This window comes from Perna viridis, chromosome 11, assembly GCF_037379345.1.
Source record: "Perna viridis isolate PV_CMFRI_1.1 ecotype Kerala chromosome 11, ASM3737934v1, whole genome shotgun sequence".
Classification (NCBI taxonomy): domain Eukaryota; kingdom Metazoa; phylum Mollusca; class Bivalvia; order Mytilida; family Mytilidae; genus Perna; species Perna viridis.
The window spans coordinates 21164689-21188949 of NC_142455.1; the positions used below are offsets into that span (position 1 = coordinate 21164689).

Genomic DNA, 24261 nt, shown 5'->3' on the forward strand with positions numbered 1-24261 from the left:
TGATTTGGGACAGGTGCAAAAAAGTACTTTGTGTGATCAGAACCTTCACTTTTTAAATCTATCCACTACAAGCAGTTAACTGACATACCAGATCCAGACTAGTACAAACATACAAACAAGTTATGGCATGTAATGTAATGATAAGTATAGTGCCACAAGAATTGTTCAATATCCAAAGTCTGATATGATTTGAAGTTAAAACCGCATTTAAGAAAAGTGGCTGAGTTTTAATTTTATAGTTGGATAAGAAGAATAAAGGTTGTGGGAAAGATCATTTCCAAATTCCCATATCAAGTACTTGTCATGCGTAGGTTTTAAATTATCGGAATGGATATGACAACTGACTAATCACAAAGGTATAAGTAGTTTAAATAGTGAGACCCTTCACTACGAAAGCAGTTTTTGAAAAATAACATTGTTATCCACATCGCCTATAAACTTTACAATGGGTATATTCGGGGATGCATCTATGATCAATGTCGTCGGACTTTTGGTGTCTGCTATATCATTTCTGTTACAACTAATCGGGTTCGCAACACCATTTTGGATATATGCTTCGGAGGGCCCAGTTTCAACTCATTCTGGCTTGTGGCAATTATGTGTATCCTCAATTTGTGGTGCGTTGCCGTCGTGTTGTAAGTATATGTAAAGACTTTGAGCCTTTCGACATACAAAACGAAGGGGGTGGTGACCACTTACTCTCGAAAAAATTGATTTTATAGACAGAATTGAAAACCACTGGAGAATCAAGTTTTTTTTTTATAAAAATACACTTAAGCATATTTATTAAATTGATTGAATTGTACACAACTGAAAAGATTGTCTTTCGTTAAGAAGTCCTCAAAAAATATTTCACAAAGCTTTTCAAAGTTTAAAATATAAAAGTTAACTGAACAAGTTTCGTCGGGTTAATATGCGGTTTGTTTCATAACTGGTCACAAGTGTCTTGTCCAGAAATTTACAAGGGAAATGGGGGCTAAAAGTGAAATTTATAATCTTACACTGTTAAATAACCAATTAATTTACATGTTGATTCTAAAACACTGTTGCTATCTTAAACATGCAAATATATTATCTGAAGAAAAAATGCCACACGGACCCCGCCTCGGACCCGCCTATAATCTCGTTACGCAAACAATATTATTTTTCCCTACAAACCCACAAGTTTCACAGACCGACAGACGTTAGTGTCCTTTCTTTCCTACCGCTGCTGACATGCCTTTCGAATTCCTCTGACATTGTTCAAATTAAACGCTGTTTTACACAATAGGTACACCCTTGGTCAAAACCTGCTATGTTTGGAATCAATGTTGATCAGATGCTACGATATGAGCCCCTTGCAAGCAGATATAGAAATTATTCTATGTTCCACATCCCTTTCAGATGCAGGGAATTTAAAGTATGTTTTCTAAAAAAAAGTTTCAAAACTCAACAGAGATATCTATGTATTCCAAAGCTTTCGGACACTATATAGCAAGATTGTTTTTTTTTTTGATGATATAAAAATTCTACGTTACGGAAAAACGAAACTGCATCCACTTAATCAATAGAAGAAGGTGGGCCGTTGCATTTTCACTTTTCACTATTACTGAAAGGGGAATTGTTGATCAGAAAATTGTTTGATCAAGCATGAACATCATAGTCCCCTCCCTCAATAGCAAAATAATTACCACTTTCAGTATAAGTATATCAAAACTGTCATAAATTCAGAATAAACTAATGTAAGATTGCTTGAAATAATTTATTCAACCTCATAATAATTTATCTTATTTTACTAGAAAAAAATATCCACACTTTATTTTTATTTTCTCTCAAAGTCCTAAATAATTGCGGTGAATGAAATTCTACATGTACTTACAATATACACATGTATACAACAAATGCGATTCTTGATGTATATTTCTGGAACTTAAAAAAATGTTAATATCATATTTGCCAACTGTTAACTATAAAATTAATTTCAATTATACTTTTACATCATTTTTTTTTTGTCAATCAAGTTTTTAGATTATATCAAATATATATTGGATTATTGCGCAATCCCCACAAAAAACACAAAAGAACAACAGAAGAAAAAAACTTTGGATTTCCAACCAATTACTTTAAGGATTATACATCAAGCATTACATTACTTGTTTTCAAAACATGGTATTATATCAAATTTCTGGTTTAAAGTATCATTCTGAGGAGTATTCGTTCTTATATAATGTTCAATACTTTTCGAAATTCAATTCGGTTTTTTTTCTTTTTCTGCAAAGTTAGAAATAAAAAAGACTTAATTTTGATTATCCTTAATTTTTGTTAGCGGCAGGTAGTGCATGCTCCCAATTCAAAGGTGCCCAGGCCATGGAGACATTAGCATTCATCCTTATCCTTGTCGGAGTCGTGCTTGTTGTTCTCAAAATGTTTGTTATGAAAGATAATGATGCTTTAAAGAAGCTTGGTGGTGTGTGTTGTATAGTCGGAGGTAAGTGAATATGTTCTTAGATCATTATTAGTCTGAACAACACACCAAATCTCACAAACAATTCGTTTAATGATAATCGTTTCATTAAAGTAGTCTACAACACGAATTGCAAAATTCAAACAAACCTTCGCATAGTCAAATGTTATAATTGAACTTGATTATCTGGCCTTGTTTTAATGAAATTCTCAAATAAAGGTTTTCCTCAAATGTTCAATTTCAATTGATTTGATTGGTAAAACATTAGTTGAGGATTATTTCATGAAACCGGACCATGTTCCTAAAATGTATCAGAACTAAAGCATTATTAATTGTATGCATCAATGCAATTATAGAATGTAGAATATAGAATTACTCAGTTATATTACCCATTCTTCTTCTTCAAAAACAGTTACATCGACTACATTTTTTATTTTAAATTTCATAAGAGAGGTGACCGGTACTCTGCCCTTCCCCTTAATCAGTCTATGATATTTTCGGTAAATCAAACATTTGTCGACCACAATATGTGGAAAGTTGACTGAAAAATATGACGAGGTAAAAACAGTTTTGATTGATAACAAAAATGCAAGTGCAGTTTGTATCATTTGCCTTGTTTCGATAAGTTTTAGTTTTGAGTACTTCCTGTATACAATATAGTTTTGAATCTAAACTTTTTGAGTACCGTCCGTGTGAGACCCGACAGGGTAGTCAAAGACGTTAAAAACCCCCTAAGTAGTAACTTCTTACGTATTTGGTTCTACTGCTTTTGATGAAAAGTAACTCCTTGAAACAGATGTACAACATATCATAGTTTACCTGTTTTCGCTTGAAACTTGGGTTATAAAAAATCATCATGATGATCTGAACCTTTTTTCTTGCAGGTGTCTTAGCTCTGATAGGAGTAATCCTGTTCGCTACAATAGACTCAACAGAAGTTAAGTATCTCCATTTCTCGTTTGCTTTCTGTGTTATAGCTGGTATTGGCGGAATAGCGAGTGGAGTGATGTCGTGTATTTAGAAATATTAGATACAATACATCGTCTTGTCTTCAGAGTGATTAAATCCTATATAATAAAGCAGGTGTGAACCTATTCGAATAAGTCTTGTTAATTTTTATTTGTTAAGTACGGTTAAATACAAAAATATCAATATTCGATTAAAAACAATGAAAGTGAGTCCTAATTTGATTACAAAACGAAGAAACAGACGAAAATATAAAAGAGAACGTATTTTGGTGTCAACCATAATTTTGCTTAAGCAAAAGAAAGCAAATTCAATCTGGTTCAGTAAATCAGAACTTTCCATTAAGTAGTACATTGTTTCATCATTTAATGTACACCCAATCCTACGGAAACACCTTAAAGGGTTAGACCACCTTTGCATTAAGTTGGGCTGTTATGATAAATCATACCCACGTAATAAAAATAAATAACCTTTAATGCAAAATGCGCTTTTATAAAGCTATAAAGGCTATGCAAAGTTTGAAATCCTTGAAATATAAGGGGGTAGCCATCTTGCAGAACTCTCCTATCTGAAGGAAGATCATAGCCAGATTTATTGATTTTTACCGATAGCTTCCGATTGGCTCGTGCCGTCACTAAGTCTTCGGAAGTATCCATACGATTTTCCTTACAAATACTATTCATCTGTCTGCAAATCCCGTTGTTCGTCGATGATGTCTGACATTTGCTTATACATGTTGTGCCTTAATCTCTTTTTCTATTCATTTTGGGTTGAAATTATAGAGGAAAAGTCCTAAATTTTCGATTTCTCCGGACATCGTAATCAATTACCTATTTACTTTCACTTTACAAACCGACTTCGTGACGTCACAGTTCAACCGGTCTTGGTGGCGCCCATAGGCGCGGGAAATTCAAATTTCCTAATTATAAATCTCGATTTATTAATCAAGAAAAGGAAATTAATTTGTTTCAATTAAATTTTTATGAATATTTAACAGATTACTTTCGATATTTATGACGTTCACAACAACATGGTCTTTCCCTTTAACGTCAAATAGTTATGCAAGGCGCTTCCTATAAGAGTGATATAAAGTATTAAATGTTTGACCTAGTGAATATCTACGTTTTCCCTATCCCTATTTTTCGAAAATCGAATTTTCCGAAAATTGTAGAGAAATTGATAATTCAATGCAAACAAAGTTAACTGAAATATTTTGATATTTAACATCCGTGTAAACATATCTGTTCCATACCTGTGTGTACATTGACAATACAAATGTATTAGACGATAAGGGTTTTAAGTCAAATTTGGTGTTGTTTCTTAATTAAGGAGTAATCAAGGGAACCAAGATTATAGCGGTAATCAAAATAATGTAATCCAGGGACAAGGACCAGACATGGAAAACAGGCATACACAACAAAGAACATAAAGTAACTAAAATCATACATACAAAGACAAAAAAGCAAATGAGCATCTCGGACTCCACTAAAAGCTGGGAGCATGGACCAGGTGCACCGGTAGGGTAAACGTGCTCTGCTTTTCTAGAAACACCTGCCGTATATATAAATAATATTTCTGATTCCCTTTTAATAATCAAAAATTTCAGTCATACATCTTTGTTTGCACTGACTTGAAGAATCTTGTTTTTAGCAATTGGGTTATCACAGTCAACTTCAATATCTGATATATTGGATTCGTTCAATGCTGAAACGTTTCATGTACGTGTACGTGTACATAAACCGAAAGTGTAAAGATTAAGAATTAAATGCAATGTACGCATTATTGTTTAAAAAGGGTACTCTAAGAATGAAAAAAAGTTTTTTCTTCGATAATGTGCGTTTCAAAATGTTCAACTTCAGTATTCGATTAGGTTGATAATACAAAGTGCCTCATAGGAACAAAAAAAACATAAGAAAGTTTATACAAGAAATCAAAAACAAAACTAAACAGCAGCCCAATAAAATAAAGAATATATAAAAGAAAAAAACAAAACAAAACAAAACGAACAAAACAAAAACAAAAGAAAACAAAACCGAACAAAAATACAAACATCTACCAAAAAAAAAAAAAAAAACCAACAACAACAAAAAAAAAAACAACTAAAAGCCACCCCCCCCCCAAAAAAAAAAAAAAAAAAAAAATCGAAAAGGTAAAACATATAAAAAATAGGCAAAAGTAACCATATTTAAAAGAAAAGCTGAAAATAAACTTAAGACAAATAAAAAGCAACTTTGTCTTGGTATTGACAGCACCCTCTTGATATACTGGTCTTAATTTAGCTTTTTAAAAAACTGTTTTGGAAACACCTTTTTTAATGCTCAAATTAATAATATGGTGTTAAAGACAGTGTATTAATTTTTTTAATATTTGATTCAAAATTGTAGGACTAATCCGGTTTAATCCGGTCTATTTTGAGTTATTCTAATTCTTTTACAACTTTATAAGTTCAGAAAACACTTAATTGTGAAATGACAAATGTTGTACCAAAACTTTGAAGCAACAAAATCGGAAAGAGAGAAGAGGGTTAAAAGCTGAAAGTGTTAGACTTAGTTGGAAACTTGAAATCAAAACAAATAAGAAAAGATAAGAACTGAAACATTTTGCATTGGTAGGACAAACGAATTGTTTACATTTTATCACATTCAAATAAAGTGTCGATTTGGTATTTTTTTGGTCAATTTGCGGTCTCATTTCTGGTAAGGAAATGGTGTTCATCCCCAGAAACAATTTCATATTTAGTGAATGCATTCATTATGACATTTGTTAGTCATTTGTGAAAGAATGATGTTGTTCCTGTGTTTGGATGTATATATATTCGAAAAGCAACACAATATTTAATCTGCTCAGCAGTTTTTGTTTAAAATAAATGATGAATAATTGTGTCACCATCAGTACGTTATTATAAGGAACTAATGCCAGAAAACATTCATTTTCCTGATATTTATAGTTTTACTATGTTTAGAATAGCTTTTATATGTTATTACAACACAGTTGATAAATTTTGGGCCAAATTTGTATCTTAACACCCCTATACCTTTATCAGAACTGTATTGTTTATCACAAAAAGATGGTTAAACATTAGGAATATGGCCATTAAATTTTTGGATTATATTTAATATCACCAACAAATTACTTTGTTTCCCACTATGAAAAGAACAATGCACTCTGACCGGTCAGTGAAGGATTGGTTTTATATCTACAAATAGACTTCGTATGTTAAGAAATCACAATATGACAAAGTTGACTGTGATAACCCATTTACTAAAGACAGATACTATTTGTCAATGTAAACACGAGAATGATAGGCGCATATTTAACATTTTAAATTCACATAAATGTAAAACATTTGAGTTATCATTTCAAACTGTTCGCAACAACTTTTAGAAAATATACTTATGCTTAGTGTGTCAATATTAGTGACTGAAAAAGAAAAACAATTTACAGAAATGAGAGTTAATTCCATCACTTCAAATCTACTTATGTGAATCTAGTAGTTCATCTAAATCATGATTAAAAAAAACAAAAACCAAAGAAAAACAAAACAAAAAATGTATAAATATCCCACGGAAAACTCATTCAAAATAATTTTAGAATAAAGGCACATGTGATAACAAAATTACCGATTCCAAAAATATTCACAAATAGGAGGGAACCATGAACTGGTGAAGTCAAGAAAAAAATCGGAAAAAAAATAAAAACAAAATGGAAGGATTTAAAAAAAATCTTGATGTTATTGAAATATTACTAAATAGGTTAGATAATGGATATTTTAACCTATGATTAATATGTAAACACTCAATAGTACTAACTTTCCTCATCTGTATCTCCTTTAACTATTGTAAAATTATAAAAACAAACATTTATAATAGATTTACTTTTGATTTTGTTTTAGTGTGTGAATCAATTCTGCATTTTTATAATTGCTTTCTTCTCCCTTCAGCACCTGTGTATGGAGTGTTCATATCACAACTCATACGTTATGCCAGAGCTTGCCGAAACTACGCAGACTTTTTGTATCGCGCTAGAACTCTAACAAATAGGCTTCTGGAACAGGGTTATGTTGCTACAAGGTTGAAGTCATCACTACAAATTTTTTATGATCGTCATCACGAACTCGTAGATTGCTATGGTGTATCCATCTGCACCATGAAAACTGATTTATTCAACGGGTCATAGTTTCCTTTCCTCGTTTGTCTATCCCGGACTTGACTTTCTATGAGCAACTCGGCGGGTGTTTCTAGAAAAGCAGAGGACGCTTACCCTACCGGTGCACCTGGTCCATGCTCCCAGTTTTTAGTGGAGTCCGAGTTGCTCATTTGCTTTTGTTACTTTGTATGTATGATTTTAGTTACTGTATGTTCTTTGTTGTGTATGTCTGTTCTCCGTGTCTGGTGTATGTCCCTGGATTACATTCTTTTGATTACCGCCATAACCTTGGTTCCCTTGATTACTCTTTCTAAACAAAGAAATTATATGTATAAAACGAAAACAAAGGCATGAATTTTTGTAAAAGTGATTAAAAAAAATGGTGAATACAGCAATACAGCAAAGAGTAAATTGAGTAAATTTCAGTTTCAATAAAATGTTCCGGACTTATCCGACTAAAGGCATATAACTTGGTTGTTCTCCCTTCAGCACCTGCGTATGGAGGGTTCATATCACAACTCATACGTTATGCCAGAGCTTGCCGAAACTACGCAGACTTTTAGTATCGCGCTAGAACTCTAACAAATATTGGTAAAGTAGTATCAGAGGAGAAGTGTTTTGAAAAATTGATAACGACAATGACAACGAGGTGAACTGAACGTGCAATTTCACTGTTTATTCTTATCCAGGATTCATTCTGAATTAATACTTCAGGAGTGGAAAGTAAAACGCATTGACAGATAACATCAAGAGACAAGTTGCAGTGTATGTAGTGTGGTATGTGTGGTATGTGTGTAATAGTGGAATACAATGCACTTAAAAAAAATAAAAAAAATAAAAATTATGACAATTCCAGCTGAGGATCGAACTCGTGACCCTGGTACCCTACCAATTACTGAGCTACTAGGACGGCCAATTGATTCTGAGGTAATAGCAGTTTTTTTGTAAATAATGATCTTGGCATGGAAAATTTGGAATAAATAAAATTATTCTGGCCTCCAATATCTAGAAAATAAGAAATAAATTTTCTAGCCTCTAGATTCCACTAGACAGTGTAATGAAAATAAATAATCTAGTCGAACAGCCATTGAAAACCAAAATTATCAGACCACTTCAGAATCATATAGCAAGCCCTTAAAGGGGTACACTCCTTTTATGCAGTTAATGGAGCGGCGCATTATTCAAATCTATATATAAGAGAAAGCCATTCGCTACAAATCAATGCATTCTCTTGGTGCTGAAAATCAAAAGACGTTAAATATCAAACTAAAATTGAATTATCTAATTATCCATGTTTGTATTGATACAAAACGCATATGCATGTATATACATGTGCATGTAAATCACTATAGTTGTGATTTATAGTTGCTTGGGATAATGCAACGAAAAAAGTGTCCCGGATGAACATGTATATACGAAACTACGGAACATACAAATGTAATTCCCATATAAATAGATTAGAGAATCAAAATTTCCTGACAATATGCACAACTACAAAGTTCTTCCTACATACCAAGTTTCAGGAATTTGGAATGTTGGATAGTTTCAGAGGAGTTGAAAGGACGTCTGAACTATTACGGACGGACAGAGTGACCCAACTCCGACACCTGCTTTCGCCTTTTGCGATGGGGGTAAAAAAGGATACCGGTATAAAAAGCCTTGAGACCAGTTGGACAGAGAATGAAACAAAATGCCGATTTTAAGACAATATCGATGCACATGTTTGTCCAATACGAGCAGGTACATGTATGTGAAGTTTTAAAAAAGTAAGGGTATGTAAGAGTTATTTCTTTTGTTCAAGTTTTTCTCATTATGCGTGTTTGAAAATATACGCATATATGATCGTTATTTTTATTCTATTCATTGGACTTTATTTTGAAAAGTAACTCATTGTTTTTGTATTTTTGTCGACTTGATATTTAACTTTTCGTCCAACTGCGTATGTTATACCACCAGTACTCTTGACCCCCACATAGTCTTATCCGGGACATTTGCACGTAGACACAGATCAAAGGATTTTTCAGGGGGTACATTTTCATGCAAAAAAAATCCCTGACCACACCTCAATCTCGGAAAATCAAATTTCCATTGTTTAAACCGTAAAATAGACAAAACTCGAACAGTGGATAAAACATTTTGTTGTTTTTTTCTCCCATCAATTGTTTTGATCCATTATTGCATCGAAAATATTATTTAATTTCGCGGCTTTTCGTAAAAAACATAATATAGCTCGCACCAAAAAAAATGTCTAAATAATGACACAGGTAAATACTTGCTATATGAATGCAAAGGATTGATGTACAATAAGGGTCGTACTTCAGAAGTCCACTTCGGGGATGGAATTTTTATACATCGAGATTAAGGGCAAACAAAAATTTTGGTTCGGGGACCCCCCTCCCCCCAAAAAACAAAACAAAACAAAATAAAAACAACAACAACAATAAAAACAACAACAACAACAACAAACAAAAAGAGACAGTAACTATTATTGAATAGCAAGGATAAGCATGGATGGATTTTTTAATGAATCTCTAATGTTATTTGTTCGTAGATTCGAAATGATTTAATTTCGCAAAAGAATATCGGTTCTTTATTTTCAAATGCATGTTTAGCTACACTCAATATTTGAACTCAAGTTCAGTATGATTCTAATACCAAAGCAAAAACATACCGTTAACACAATCTTTTTTTAAAATCTTTTTGACATTACACTTTACGGTATTAACACTGTACACAACGTCGATAAGATCAAAATTTAATAAGTGCTGCATTTCTAACCCGATTCTAATTTTATTTTGGTCCTGTGTTCCCGTGTTTGACATACAGATATGAGGCCTATAACCTATTTATTCCGTTTACTCTCCATGGTAACTTTCCTTACCCGAATTACCGAATCGGCATTATGTAAATGTTTTTGTTAATAAGTTGGTTTGTTTGTTTGGATTCTTAGTTTTTTTGTTCATTTGCTTTTGTTTCGGTTTCGGTCATAACAATCTGTGCATTTCCTCACTGTGTTATTTATATCTTTAATTTAATGTGTGTATGCTTTCCTTGACGTTTTTTCATAGTATTTCATAAGATAGAAGTTTGAATGAGTGCGTACTATAATATCCAGACTCAATCCGTCCACCGTCATACAATCCAAACTTAGAATGTCGGATTGATTGAATACTTGGTAGATTTAAAATTGCAAGTGATTAAAGCAGAAAAACGGATTTTTTAAATTTTAATAAATATTTTTTTCCAAATATCTGTCTTATATGCATTAATAACTACATGTCAAATTTAACATGCGAATCTAATAAAATATTCGACAATATTCCTGCTACTTATGATATGAAAACGCCTGCAACTCGTATGGTTCTGTTTTCTCAGTCTACAAATTTCGTTTGTTTTCGCTGGATTTCGTTTATTTTCATTTGATTTCGATTTACTGATATTGTTTTATTTCATTTCGTTTCTCAGTTCACCAGTACCGGCTTTTAGCACAACCCTTTCTCTTCTGTCAATCATAAGCGGCAATTCAATGTAGATTTTGCAGGGAAGAAATGTTAATCGAGAAAATGATGCATTGCTGAGTCGGATCCTGTTCCCAGAATATTTTTTTTTGTTTTGACCACGAATCCCTACTACTATACTACCAATAGTAGCTACCACACGGAAAACATATTAAAGAGAAATGAGAATTCTTGGTTATTGCAGTCTTTTAGTTTAAACATATTTATATGCTCAAGAATACAAGCAAGGGGAATTGACTCAAGTTATAACAACATTGTGGAGGTCTTAATTAACATGTAAAGAATCCTTCCTCTCTAAGACAGGGCACGTAAAAAAACCGACTGAATACTGATGAATTACAACTCTCCAAATACTGCAAATAACACACCTTCATACACGACATCACTCCACTAACTGTTAGTTTTGTTTTAGTTTCATTTTTCTTACCGGAATTTCTTATGTAGAACGTATTGAAATCCGAAGACCGTTCTGTATTCTATTGTTTACTTCCGGGATCTCGAAACGCTGTATTACGATGCAAAATCTTCTATTTTACGCCCTTTTTAATACTTTTATCATGTGGAAATAGACATTTGTCATTTATATATACATTTTTACTGTCATACAACTCTGTCAAAAACCTAATTTTTCTAACATTCTATTGAAATAATTTCTAAGCAAAACCAGTGATGAAGAGGTAAAACAATGCTATTTTCAAATAGAGAAAGCATCAGTGAGTGAAATTACAATGTGAGATCGGTGGGTTTTTGACATGCATGTTTATGAATTTTCTCATTATACTCTGAACCCAACACTCTAAAAAGTTCAAATACACTGCTTGTTAAACGTACCTCCGACTATACAAGACACACCGCCACTAACGCTATTTGTGGAACCTTTTATTGCTGAATCTCAATCTGAATAGTCGTTGCACAATGGAAAATGCTGAGATACTTTTGAATTGCAGTCGAGAGATTTTGCTACTTAAAAAAATTACGGAAAAAAATTGTGTATGTGCATATACATGATCGGTAAACATCAGTTATGTTTCCCAAATCTATTTGTTTATTTCATCATAATTTTCAATTCGCTTATACAACTTGTGGTGTGTAACTGTAACTTGTTGGATTTGTATGCATGTATTACCACCTGTCCAATTAAAAAAAACACTGCTACATAATAAAATATGTATTGGTAATTAGTCTGTATGTGTATTGTTTGGATTATACCTTTATCTGATGAATATTTTGAATTCAAATGTAAAATATCCATCGTTTGCGTGAAGAAGAAATCGACATATAAATTTTGTCATCATATTTGTAAATTGAGTTATAATTTTATTAAAATGCACTGAAAGTGAACAATACAAGGGCATACAACTATGTCAAAAACCTTATTTTCTAGCATTCTATTGAAATAATTTCTAAGCAAAACCAGTGACGAAGAGGTAAAATAATGCTATTTTCAAATAGATGAAGCATCTTTGAGTGAAATTGAGATCGGTGGGTTTTTGACATGCATGTTTATGAATTTTCTCATTTTTCCTTATTCTTACAAGGACTTATACTTAACTGAGATACAACTGAACCAGTATAAAACAAGTCTTTTTTGGATTTAAAAATTATTACAAAATTGCGTATAAACTGATATAAAGAGATTTTTAAAATTGTCTGATTTAGACAGATTTCACTGTAGAATATAACTATACGTATGATATAAGCTGATTTGTATGTTTAAGTAGCACTCCAGCTAAGAATCATGCAAAATGTGATTAATTGGTGAAAAGCCTACATATTTTTATTTTTGATATTTTTGTTTAAATTGCCATAGTAAGCAGAACTTAACATTCGATTTTTCATATAACCCGTGTTTTTTTGAAGATAAAAATTATATAGTATGCACTGTAGATTTCAATATTAAGGGAGATAACTCTATAACTGACACTCAAATACAGTAGAATCTATTGGATTTTCAATGTTGATTATCTCCTGATAGCAGACAGATTGGAAAGAATAATTACACATTTTATAATATAGACTCATGAAACAACTTAATTTCAAAGATAAAAATATGTAGACTTTTTTGGGGTGTATCACATTTTTCAGATTTTTCATGATTCTTACAAAGACAGCTACTTAATAAAACACAGTTTATCAATGGAGTACCTGTGTATTGTTTGGATTACGTTTTTATTTGCTATATACTTAGAACTCATACATGCATAACGTACCTTTGATGAAGTTGGGTTTAATTGAAATTGATGATGTTGTTAAATGTCTATAATGGAAACTAACGGTAACTCAAAACATATGACCCTAACAGCTAAATCCATGAACGCAGTATCATGTACTGATATTTTGTAATGAAAAGAGAATATTCATTATTAAGTTGGCTGTATGTGTAAGACATTTGGCAATTCTCAACGATTAGGAAGGTTCATTATTTTAAAAGCACAGATATCTATTTAGCAAAAAAAAAAAAAAAACAAAAAACAAACAAACAAACAAAGCAAAACAAAAAAAAAAAAAAAAAAAAAAACAACAAAAAACAACAAAAAAACAAAAACAAATACAAAAACTAAAAAAATTGTTGTTCGGAGGGAAACTAGATAAAAAATGTCTTTAGTAATATAGGAATAAATGACATTTTGATTTTTAAGTGACTTTATCACGGTTTATATCGGTTGAGCCAACAACGTATGGGGCAATACATATCTTTATTCATGCAAATCTACACAAAATACCACTTATTGGAAGTTCCGTTTTGCAGTACACTTGTTTTTTCTACTAACCACTTATTACAGACTTTAAAGGATAACACCAAAATAAACACTGGGCCATAGTTAAAATTATGTCAAAAGGAAAGTCCGTATAAAATATGTAGAAATTAGCTCGAAGAGTGCAATATTTCACATGATGTTGTCTGTATAAAAACCGAAGTTCTCGAAAGTAACTGTAATTATGTTCACGGTAATTCAATTATTGCATTCTTATTTATTTTAATGAACATGAAGTTTCGGACTGCTTTTGTGCAGCAAAAAAATAATATAGTCATACGACTACTCACTGTTAGAGCGTGACCTCATTTTGATTCAAAATTCTAAGAAAATCGAAAGTCTCAATTGTCAAATGTTTTAGAATATATTATAATGAATGAGAAATATGAGAAATATATATATATCTGTCAACAAGATCAAAGGAAAAAATAACATGTTACCGATAAATGGCAATTTAAAGGCAAAAACTAGAAAGCTGAAAATAACATCAGAGGTCCTGATCTGGTGCAGTTATTTATGGTGGAAATGATGATTTAAACCAGGCTTTATTACATGTTTAACCTCCAGCTTCGCTTCCAATAGTGTTGGCTATTTTCGGTATATTACAATAAAAGATGAAGTTTTCTGCTGAATTAAATATCTCTACTGTTTAACGTAGCCGATGTGCATTACCAAACATACACTCTTAATCCAATTGTGACTTTTTATGAGCAACTCGGTGAGTGTTTCTAGAAAAACAGAGGACGCTTACCCTACCGGTGCACCTGGTCCATGCTCCCAGTTTTTAGTGGAGTCCTAGTTATGAGTTTAGTTACTTTATGTCCTTGTCTGTTTTCCATGTCTGGTCTTTGTCCCTCGATTACATTCTGTTGATTACCGCTATAACCTTGGTTCCCTTGATTACTCTTGGACACAAAGCCGCGAAAAGTTTCACTTTTCCTATATCCTTTGGCATTTGTTTTGGTTGTAAATAAGTTTGAGTAAGTTATAATGTTTAAACGTTATTTAGATTGTGAAGTTGTAAATTCCTACAAATTTTACTTGTTTTATTTTGCTTTCGAGTGTTCAACAATCCTGATAGATTCTTTACGGAGTTAACATTTGGTAGCACTCAGTAGCTAGAATGTGGTCACTTAAAGGAGCCATTACCATCTTACGGGAATCTCATTTTATACCTGCTGATAGCATGGATTATGTAAGTTTTGTATCTCATTGAACGATTTATATTTTGTTACACTGGAGTAAACGGTGCCATTTGATTTTAAAATTTCAGGTGAAATCTCTTTAGAGACTTCGCGTAAACCAACTAAAAGATTTGGCTTGTATATGTTTTGCCTAAAACGAACTTCCTCGTTTTAACTTGACCATCTAATGACAGTTTGACATTCTTAACAAAATATTGACCATACCATCAGGAATATTTTTAAACTTATTATCCTTATTTACATCTTGAATCTGATGTTATTGTACTTAGCATATTATCAACAGCCTTTTGACACCTCTTCAATAAAATTTTGACCATAACTAAGTCCTTGAACTAGTACATCACAGGTAAACTGTAGGTTAATCACATATCTTATTATTTGTAAGATGATATTGCTATCATAAATTATTGTGTACATTCTGTAAATTGGTTTATCATGGATGGAGCGTTAGCAACGTCCTATATATGTAGACTGTAGGACCAGAACTATAAATGGCTAAAAAATATACTAACGTAAGTCGAAACTTATCGACATGGAATTAGACAATTGTGCAAGTGCAGAGGCGCTGTTTTGTCTTTTAATACGTCCACGAACACGATTTTAAATTTATTTAGTTATTTAATAATAATTTGGAATATATTGACTGTTTAGAAATGTATTAAACTTTTCCTGAAGAAAGTCTCACAAATTCTTCTCACCGAATGATATTTCACCGAAGCAACATGCAGTGAGTAGAAATAAAGACCAGAAACACCAGAAGTTAAAGTAGTGGAAAATGCACGTTTTACCTTTAAATATATTTTTTTGTTTAAAATATTGGTTTTTATTTCTACCAACCCTAGCAACATGGCAGTCCACTGTTAAGAAATAATCATCTCTGTCCATTATAGGCACAGCCTAAATCATATTATTTAAAAAAAAAAAACTGAGATACAATTTCCTTTTTTGCATTATAAAATTCTGAACTGGTTACTATAAAAAGAAATACATTTCGTTTCTAATACTAAACACTCTATTGTTAGTTGAAAATCTCCTTTAGCAAGCATCGGATAATAATCTTATTCTGTCATCACCTTTTTATATACAGTACAAGATTTAGAATATAGCTGTGCAATTTTCATGTCTTTAACTTTAATATTTTCTGGGCGACCAACCAGTCAAAATATTTTCATATGACCTTCAGCATAATGAACTATTTGCTTAGTACATGTACAATATTGTTAGGCCAAACCCTTGCTTTATTACTAGATAATTCAAGCTGGGGATTCCCCTGTTTGGCGGGGTATCAGGTTAAAAGAAGCATTTAAGCATGAATACAATTTATGCAAATGCTCAAATTGAATCTTGTATATGCTTAATTATTTATGTTTATACTTCATTCAAATTTTCCTATGCTAAAGGTAAATGATAAATGATAAATCATTAAGCATATGCGTAAATGATAGATGCTTTAATATTTTATCATATGCAAAATTAAACTTTTGCCTATATATGAATATTAAAGCATAGGTATACTAACAATTTTGCATATGCTAAAATATTAAAGTATATCCTTAATCGATTTAAGCATATGCATAAGTCGATTTTGCACATACATAAATTCTTATTTTTTATACTGATACTGCGCCATATCACTGGCATTCGATGTAACAAAATGAAAATGAGTCGACCGGGCACAGCAGGAAAAAGAATTGTGGGGTACCCAGCATCTTCTCTGAAATTTATTTTGTTTGTTTGAATTTCTTGAAATTTAATTCAGTGGTTAACATACATAAAAGAGACAATTTACATAAATTTCAAGAATTTTTAATGACATCTTTTATTGGAATATATGTATCTTCACTAACAAAACATATTTTCAGCTTGACATCATAATGTCACAAAATAAAACGTTTTGCTGATTTTAACAGAATTATTTCCCTGTTGTGTACCCCAAAATATACCTTCTACTGATGTTTTAAATACATTTTATCGCTTTTTAATTGCAGGATAAAGCCACATAAGGGGTATCACATATCTTTTTTCAAGCAAAGCTACCCATGAACCTCGTCAAACATGTTTTATTTATTGAGTTCCATAAAAGTATATTCAACGTTGAGGAGAACTTTAACTTTCAATCGTTAAAGAATGTTAACCGGTTTTTTTAAAAACCATTTGACACTACAGAATTTTGAAGAGTCATGCACTTCTGTAAGTAAAGCCATTGGTCATGGGTTGCTGCAGTAGGAGTAAAAAGAAATGAAACTCCATTACTCATCCCCCTTCCCATCGCGGTGAAATAAAACTGAACGCATGTTATCTCAAGTAGTGTGCGAAGTCTGTTGATTTGACGTTAAGTTAAATCAACCACAAATTAGGATAAAGGATATGAACGGTTCGTCATTCCCAAACCATTAGTATGATTTTACAGATTATGTTGCTGTCACGTATAGGTACGAAATATTTTATACTGATTAAAGTATGACTTATTAAAATATTGGAAATTTCGTTTAGCTGTACACGTATTTATCTACTAACTACTCATTGCTAAGATAAAAATGTATAAAATTCGTGACAGCACGAATGCAGTTTCCAAAGAGTTACATTGTTGTCCACATAATTTTAAAACTATCATTTTACCATGGGTTTATTCAGGGAAGCCTCTATAATACATGTGGTCGGATTGTTTGTGTCATCTATATCATTTCAGTTACATCTAATTGGTTTCGCTGTACCATATTGGATGAATGTTTTTGTAGGTTCAGTCTCGACCCATTCTGGCTTATGGCAAACTTGTGACTCTTCAACCTGTTTAACAATACAATCGTGCTGTAAGTATATATAACAAACTTTACACGTCGAAACATTAGAGTGGAATTTATTGAGTCTTCGTGTCAGTTCTTCATTTTAGACATTCCAATTACTACGTTAATAGAATCCTTGGTCTTGACCTAAAAAAGGTTTAGGAAGTTTTGTTATATGCATCACTGTGCTACAATGTTCTAAGTTTTTTTCTTCCAAAATACGAACAAACGAAGGAAATAAAAGTTAAGACTTTACAGAAACATGTTTTTTTTCTATAATGAAAAGTATCATTTCTTTCTTAAAATGCTCTCAAAATATTTCACAAATATTTTGAGAGTAAAGTAAAAAAATGTCATTTAACTACAGTGCTGTATTTTTGTTAAATTTCACAATACATCAATAGAAGTTATTGGACACATTTTTCCTAGTTCCCCCTCAATCAGCAAAATTTTCTGTTTTAAATTATGTAGTAAATATGTCGTGAGGAAGTACGAGTCCAACCATCATTAATTTCTTACAACTTTTTTTTAATTTCGCTAAGAAGATATATTAGCTTTTAAAATAATTCAAAACGATTTGTTTCCAGGTTATGGATATATGTTAGGTTGGGTTAATGAAATTAAAATCTTCCTAATCGAAGGGAATTGTCAAATGTCTTTACACATACTTAGTATACAACCAACTTCATAATGCGTATTCTCTTTTCATTACACAATATCAATAAATGATACTGCGTCCCTGGATTTAGCTTTTAGCTTTTTATTTTTTTGAGTTATCGTTCATTTCCATCATAGACATTTGACAATATCATCTATATCAAATAAACCCAACTTCATCAAAGATTTTTATGTATGAATTCAAAACATACATCTAATAATATGTAATCCTAACACATGTAATCAATTGATAAATTATTTTATTAAAACACACAAATCAGCATATATATCATATGTATATTTATATTGTCTAAACCAGATATTTATTTCTTTATATCAGTTTATATGTATCCTACTTTGGAATTGTAAGATCCAAAAAAGGTTTGTTTTATACAGGCTTCGTTGTATCTCAGTTAAGTTTAAATCCTTGTAAGAATCAGGCAAAATAAGAAAATTCATAAACATGCACGTCAAAACTCACCGATTTGATAGTATAATTTCACTCCACGATGCTTTCCAAGATGCCACAAGTTGTCATAAGCAGAATGATTATTTGAATATAATGAAATAAACAAATAATGACAGAACCGAAATTGACTTTAATCGATCACACGCATGTACATACAAAAAGCTTTTCCGCAATTTTTTTATTTTCTGTATAACTAGCAAAATTATCTCTTGACTGCAATTTCAGCATTTACCATTATGTAAAGAATATTTGTGAGTTGAACGCAGGTCAGCAATAAAAAGTTCCATATACAGCAAAACATGTGTTGTCGGACGCCTGATTCTTAAATTAACATGTATTCTTTACATGTATTTTGTTAGCGGAAGGCATAGCATGCTACCAATTTAAAGGTGCCCAAGCTATGGAGACGTTGGCATTCATCTTTCTATTGATCGGTACTGTGATTGTTGTTTTGAAAATGTTGGTAATAGAAGATAAAGATGACTTGAAGGGTGGCGGTGTGTGTTGTATAGTCGGAGGTACTTTAAACAAGTGTGCAATTTAAGGACCAAATGTAAAATACTTAACATTTCAAACCCACGATCTCCACTACAATACCTATGATAAAAATAACTTCAAACACCTCCAACAATTCGTGTATACAACCGTTCTTTTTTGACTCGGAAATCTGAAAATACATTCTTACAGAAACAAATAGTGTCCACGTCAAAGTTATGTGATTCGAGTTTACGCGAACTATCTGTCTTATTTCTTAGTACTACCTTTTGTGTGACAATGGAAGTACTTTTCTGCATTAGTTTTCCATCGTGTGCCTTATTAACAATAGCTACGGAAAGATTTTTTCTTAATCTCGAACATTTTTTGCACTCCTGACCTCTTTGTGAAACTATGTTTAACTCATTACAGACATATATGAGGACCCGTCTTGGTGTTTGCATAAATCCTTTACGTACATGACTCATGGGATTAAACGATTAAATCATCTTACGCTAATAGTATTACTTGCACACTAAATAAAACTTTTAACCTTTAGGTCTTCTTTCACCGACACTGAATTTACCTCCGAAGTTCCGTATTTTTGTAGTATAGGGAAAAATATCTGTGGATTTATCAGCTCGCTCACGTTAATCATCAATAATTTTAATGTTAATCGATCGAAAATCTCTGCTTATTAAACGGTTTGAATAGTTTGAGTGGTACCTAAAACATTTCACCAATTGTGGTTAATAAGTAAATGATTATCACATTTGTATTGGTTTGAACATTACAATATGTCTTTATCCGGTACATGAATTACTTTCACAACTCGGATAAAGTCAAGGTTCTTTCAGATAAAATGCGCCGTGTTTTCGTTTATTTGAAAACAGCCAACCTACATAATTATGAAAAGTTACCGATTTTTCTTACCTTTCACGGTTTTTAGTATATATTCAATACTTCGTTTTAAAAGATATGTACAAGTACGCGTTAGTTTTATTTGTGTTCAAGCATATTGTACACGATCATTGGTTTTTACGAAGATAAAACATAAGCCATTTTAACTACAGGTTTGATATTTATAGGTATTTACTTTTATATAACTGTTTTGTTTTTTTAGGTATCTTATCATTTATAGGAGTGATTCTTTACGTGCTGTCCAAGTCAACAATAACTAAAAATTTTGATTTTGCGCTTGTTTTCTGCATTATAGCTGCTATAGGCGGAATAGTTGGTGGAGTGCTGTCGTGTATGAAGGCATTTTAGTCTATATACATTATTTTTCTCCTTTAAAGAACAGAGAATCAAAAAATGAATATGCCTTATGTTTCATGTGTTCGAATACCACCTATATAGTGATGTATATTTTAGTAAAATCATCTATAGCAAACATTGCTTCGATCATCCTACAATTAAAGACAAATGGTGGACGCGACAAAATGTAATGTGAATTATAAATAAATGTTTAATAAAGAAATATTTGTAAATCGCTTATGAAGGCGTGTAAGATCAGATATATTACTTTTTAAAAAAACAAAATAGAATCGAAAAATGAATTTATTTTGCTTTGAGACAGTATTTGAAGAGTTGCAATTCGCCAGTATTCAGTCGTTTTTCGCACAAGTGTGCTATCATTGAGGAGAAAGATTCTTTACATGTTCTCTTTTCTCGTGTGATTTCTGTGTGATAGCTACAGCTACTACGGGTGGTATAGTTGGTGGAGTGTCCTGTATGAAGGCGTGCTAGACAACATACATGATTTCTCTCCCTTAAAGCACATAGAATCTAAAAAGGAATTTGTCTTATTCTTCATTTGTGTGAACATGGCCCATACATGTTGATACTGATGTATATTTTAGTAAAATTATCCAAAGCAAACATTGCTTTGATCATCCAAAGACAATTAAAACAGATGGTGTACGCTATAAAATGTAATGCAAATAATAAAAAGAATAATTGCATATCTGATATTTTCTTCCATAATGTTACCATAGGAGGGTATTTCTATGACAAAATACAACAGAATATCAATTATTTCTATTGATTTCCGCAATGCAAGGATTTCAAAACTATATACTTTTTACAGGACCAGTTCGTTGGATTTGTGCGTCAGAGTTTCTCAGTATAGCTTTGTTTCATTACAATGTTACAAACTGTCTGTAGTGGCATATCTATAGAGTGGAACCTCATGCCAGGTTTTATTCACTTTACATTTTGAACATTTCTTACCATAGAAACATGTATTTCTAAGTATGTTATAGTAAAATGTGTAAAACTTTTTTTATAAGAGTAATCAAGGGAACAATTATTCTAGCGGAAATCAAAAGAATGTAATCTTAGGACAAATACATGGAAAACAAACACACACAACAAAAAACATAAAATAACTAAAACAACAAAATGCATACAAAGTAACAAAATTACATGAGCAACTTGGTCTCCAATAAAAACTGGGAGCATGGACCAAGTGCTTCAGCAGGGTAAGCGTCCTCTGTTTTTCTAGAAACACCCGCCGAGTTGATCATAAAAAGTCAAGTCCGGGGTAGATGAAAGAGGAAATGAAAACTATGAACAAATTAGTTTTCAAGGTGCAAATGGATACACCGTAACGATCCACGAGTTCATGATGACGACCATAAAACTACTGTAGTGATGAATTCAATCCTATAGGAACATAATCGTACTCCAGAAGCCTAACTGTAAAAGGTCTACGACAAGCTCTGACATAATGTATGAGTTGTGATATGAAAGCTCAATACGCAGGTGCTGAAGGTGTGTTGGCACAGATGAGAGGAAAATTGACAATATGGAATGAAAAGTCATCGCATTTGTCGTATAGTTTGGTCAATAGTGTTTCTTTAACATCGATCTTAAAGTTTAGGTCAAGATATGAGGCTGACTTCACAATGTCTGTAGTATCCTTTATCTCAAGTTCTTAGAGGTAGATGCGATGTATAAAATCCCCGAAACTAGGATTGTTCAACGATAATATTTCATCTATATAGAGGAACCTGAGATTAGGCTCTAGCTTAACGGTGTTCTTTCTTTCGGGTCAGATCAGCTATAAAGTCAGTATCATAAGAGTGTAGGAATAGGTCGGCACGTAGGGGAGCATATATTTTTTTACCATGGAAAATGGCGACCATTTGTTGAAAAATGTGTCCACTACACTGGACAAATATGTTGTCGATCAACAAACATGAACAAATGAGCAGAAAAAGGTACATATATTTTGCTTTCTTACACCAATACCATATATGCTTACTTTTGTTTTGTCGTTTTAAATTGCCTAATATTTGGAAGACCTGTCTTTTGACGGTTGATTTTGGGATGGCTTTTTATGACAAAACATAAGAAAACATCAATCAATTTCATGGTACTTTATAATGTAAGAATTTTAAAACTACATTCTTTTTACAGCCAAAAAAATGTTGGATTCGCTTGTTTGAGCGTCTTGATATAGCTCTATTTTCACAAAACTAGTCATAAACTAACTTCAGTGGCATATCTATAGAGTGGATCATAACAAATAGAAATGTGGAATATTATAATAGTTGCAACAAACATTCCACTGTTTAACCAACTAGTGCCAAATAATCATATAACTGTTTATCAAAATACGTTAAAAACATGAGACTTTTTACTTGAATTAGTAAAATATTTGACAAAATAATGTATCAATGTTTCTAATAAAAATCAGATGTCAAATGAGATGCAGATGATGAAAGTATGTACCATTTTAAGTTTACTTATTAACCAAAGTTTAAAATATCCAGCATCTAACATATTTTGTAATATTTTAATACTAAAAACATTCATTGAAATCTTTCCATTTCTTTCTTTTTTATTTCCTGACTTGATTTTTCTTGACTTACCAGTCCGTGTTCCCCTTTTTTGCGATTATGGTAAGTTCGTTATTACATGTACCTTTATTCCATAATTATTTTACTTTAAGCTTTTTTGATTTATTAATTTCCCTTTTGGAGCCCATCAAAAAGTTTCAAATACAACAACAGAGTGCTATAAAAACAATCCTTTACATTATTTCTAGTGTGTTCTAGTTTTCTTGAAATTAGTTTTAACAGGGTAAGTACGTGGCCTTAAACCATTCTATAGCTCTTCTGTATCTCAAGTCGTGTCCTTGAAGCTAATATCAGGTTATGCCACTTTTTAGTCCTTTTTGCTCGGAAGTCATGTGAATTCTGAGTCTTAAAACCAAACCATCTGATGTCAATCAAAAGGACTTCGGGTTGATAACTGCTGTAAAAGTAGTTCCACCGCAAACGAGATCTGGCTGAAGAATATTAAAATATATCAAACTGATTATTTCATATAAATACATCACCCGTTTTATTCAGTATAAGATTGAAATTATATTTTACATGATTAATTGTCACAGAACAATTCAAATACATGTACATATATAGAAGTTTGAACTGTATTTTATTAATGCCTTTAATATCCAAAAATGAATTGCAATGGATTGGCTACGTTTAAAACTAAAAATAGTTTGATAAGATTACATTCAGAAACAAAATAAAAACTAAATGAAACGAAAAAAAAAAACCAAAACAAAACAGAACAAAACAAACAAAAAAAAAAAAAAAAAAAAAAAAAAACGATATTTAAATTGAAATTTTTAATCATCAGTATTGTGGTGGATGTGTAATTCTAGTAGTGGTCAAAGCGCTGTTCCCCTTGTAAATAACTTATCTTTTTGGAAATGCAGATTGAACAAATTATCATCAGCGATTATAAAGTTTTTAGAATACCTTTTAATATCTCATGACTTCCGAGGTTCAACATCATCGGTGTTTTGATAAGTATACGTAATTTGGTGT

The 24261-nt window shown here is 31.8% G+C and overlaps 2 protein-coding genes across 3 annotated transcripts; both read left to right on the forward strand.

Annotated features, from left to right (window-relative positions):
- Positions 1–354: 354 nt before the first annotated feature.
- Positions 355–10848, forward strand: LOC148603318 (uncharacterized). 2 transcript variants are annotated; one of them, XM_088551273.1, is made up of 3 exons: positions 355–635; positions 2306–2467; positions 7350–10848. In XM_088551273.1, exons 1-3 carry the CDS (start codon positions 446–448, stop codon positions 7583–7585), a joined length of 588 nt encoding a protein of 195 aa, XP_088407399.1. In that variant the 5' UTR covers positions 355–445; the 3' UTR covers positions 7586–10848. The 2 variants fall into 2 exon arrangements, with proteins under 2 accessions (XP_088407399.1, XP_088407400.1); XM_088551274.1 differs by lacking the exon at positions 7350–10848 and adding an exon at positions 3328–3546 and having other exon boundaries at positions 364–635.
- Positions 10849–17505: 6657 nt separating this feature from the next.
- Positions 17506–21361, forward strand: LOC148603319 (uncharacterized). Its single transcript, XM_088551275.1, has 3 exons — positions 17506–17844; positions 19303–19461; positions 20541–21361. The coding sequence occupies exons 1-3, from the start codon at positions 17655–17657 to the stop codon at positions 20684–20686; spliced, it is 495 nt and encodes a 164-aa protein (XP_088407401.1). The 5' UTR covers positions 17506–17654; the 3' UTR covers positions 20687–21361.
- The last annotated feature ends 2900 nt before the right edge of the window (positions 21362–24261 follow it).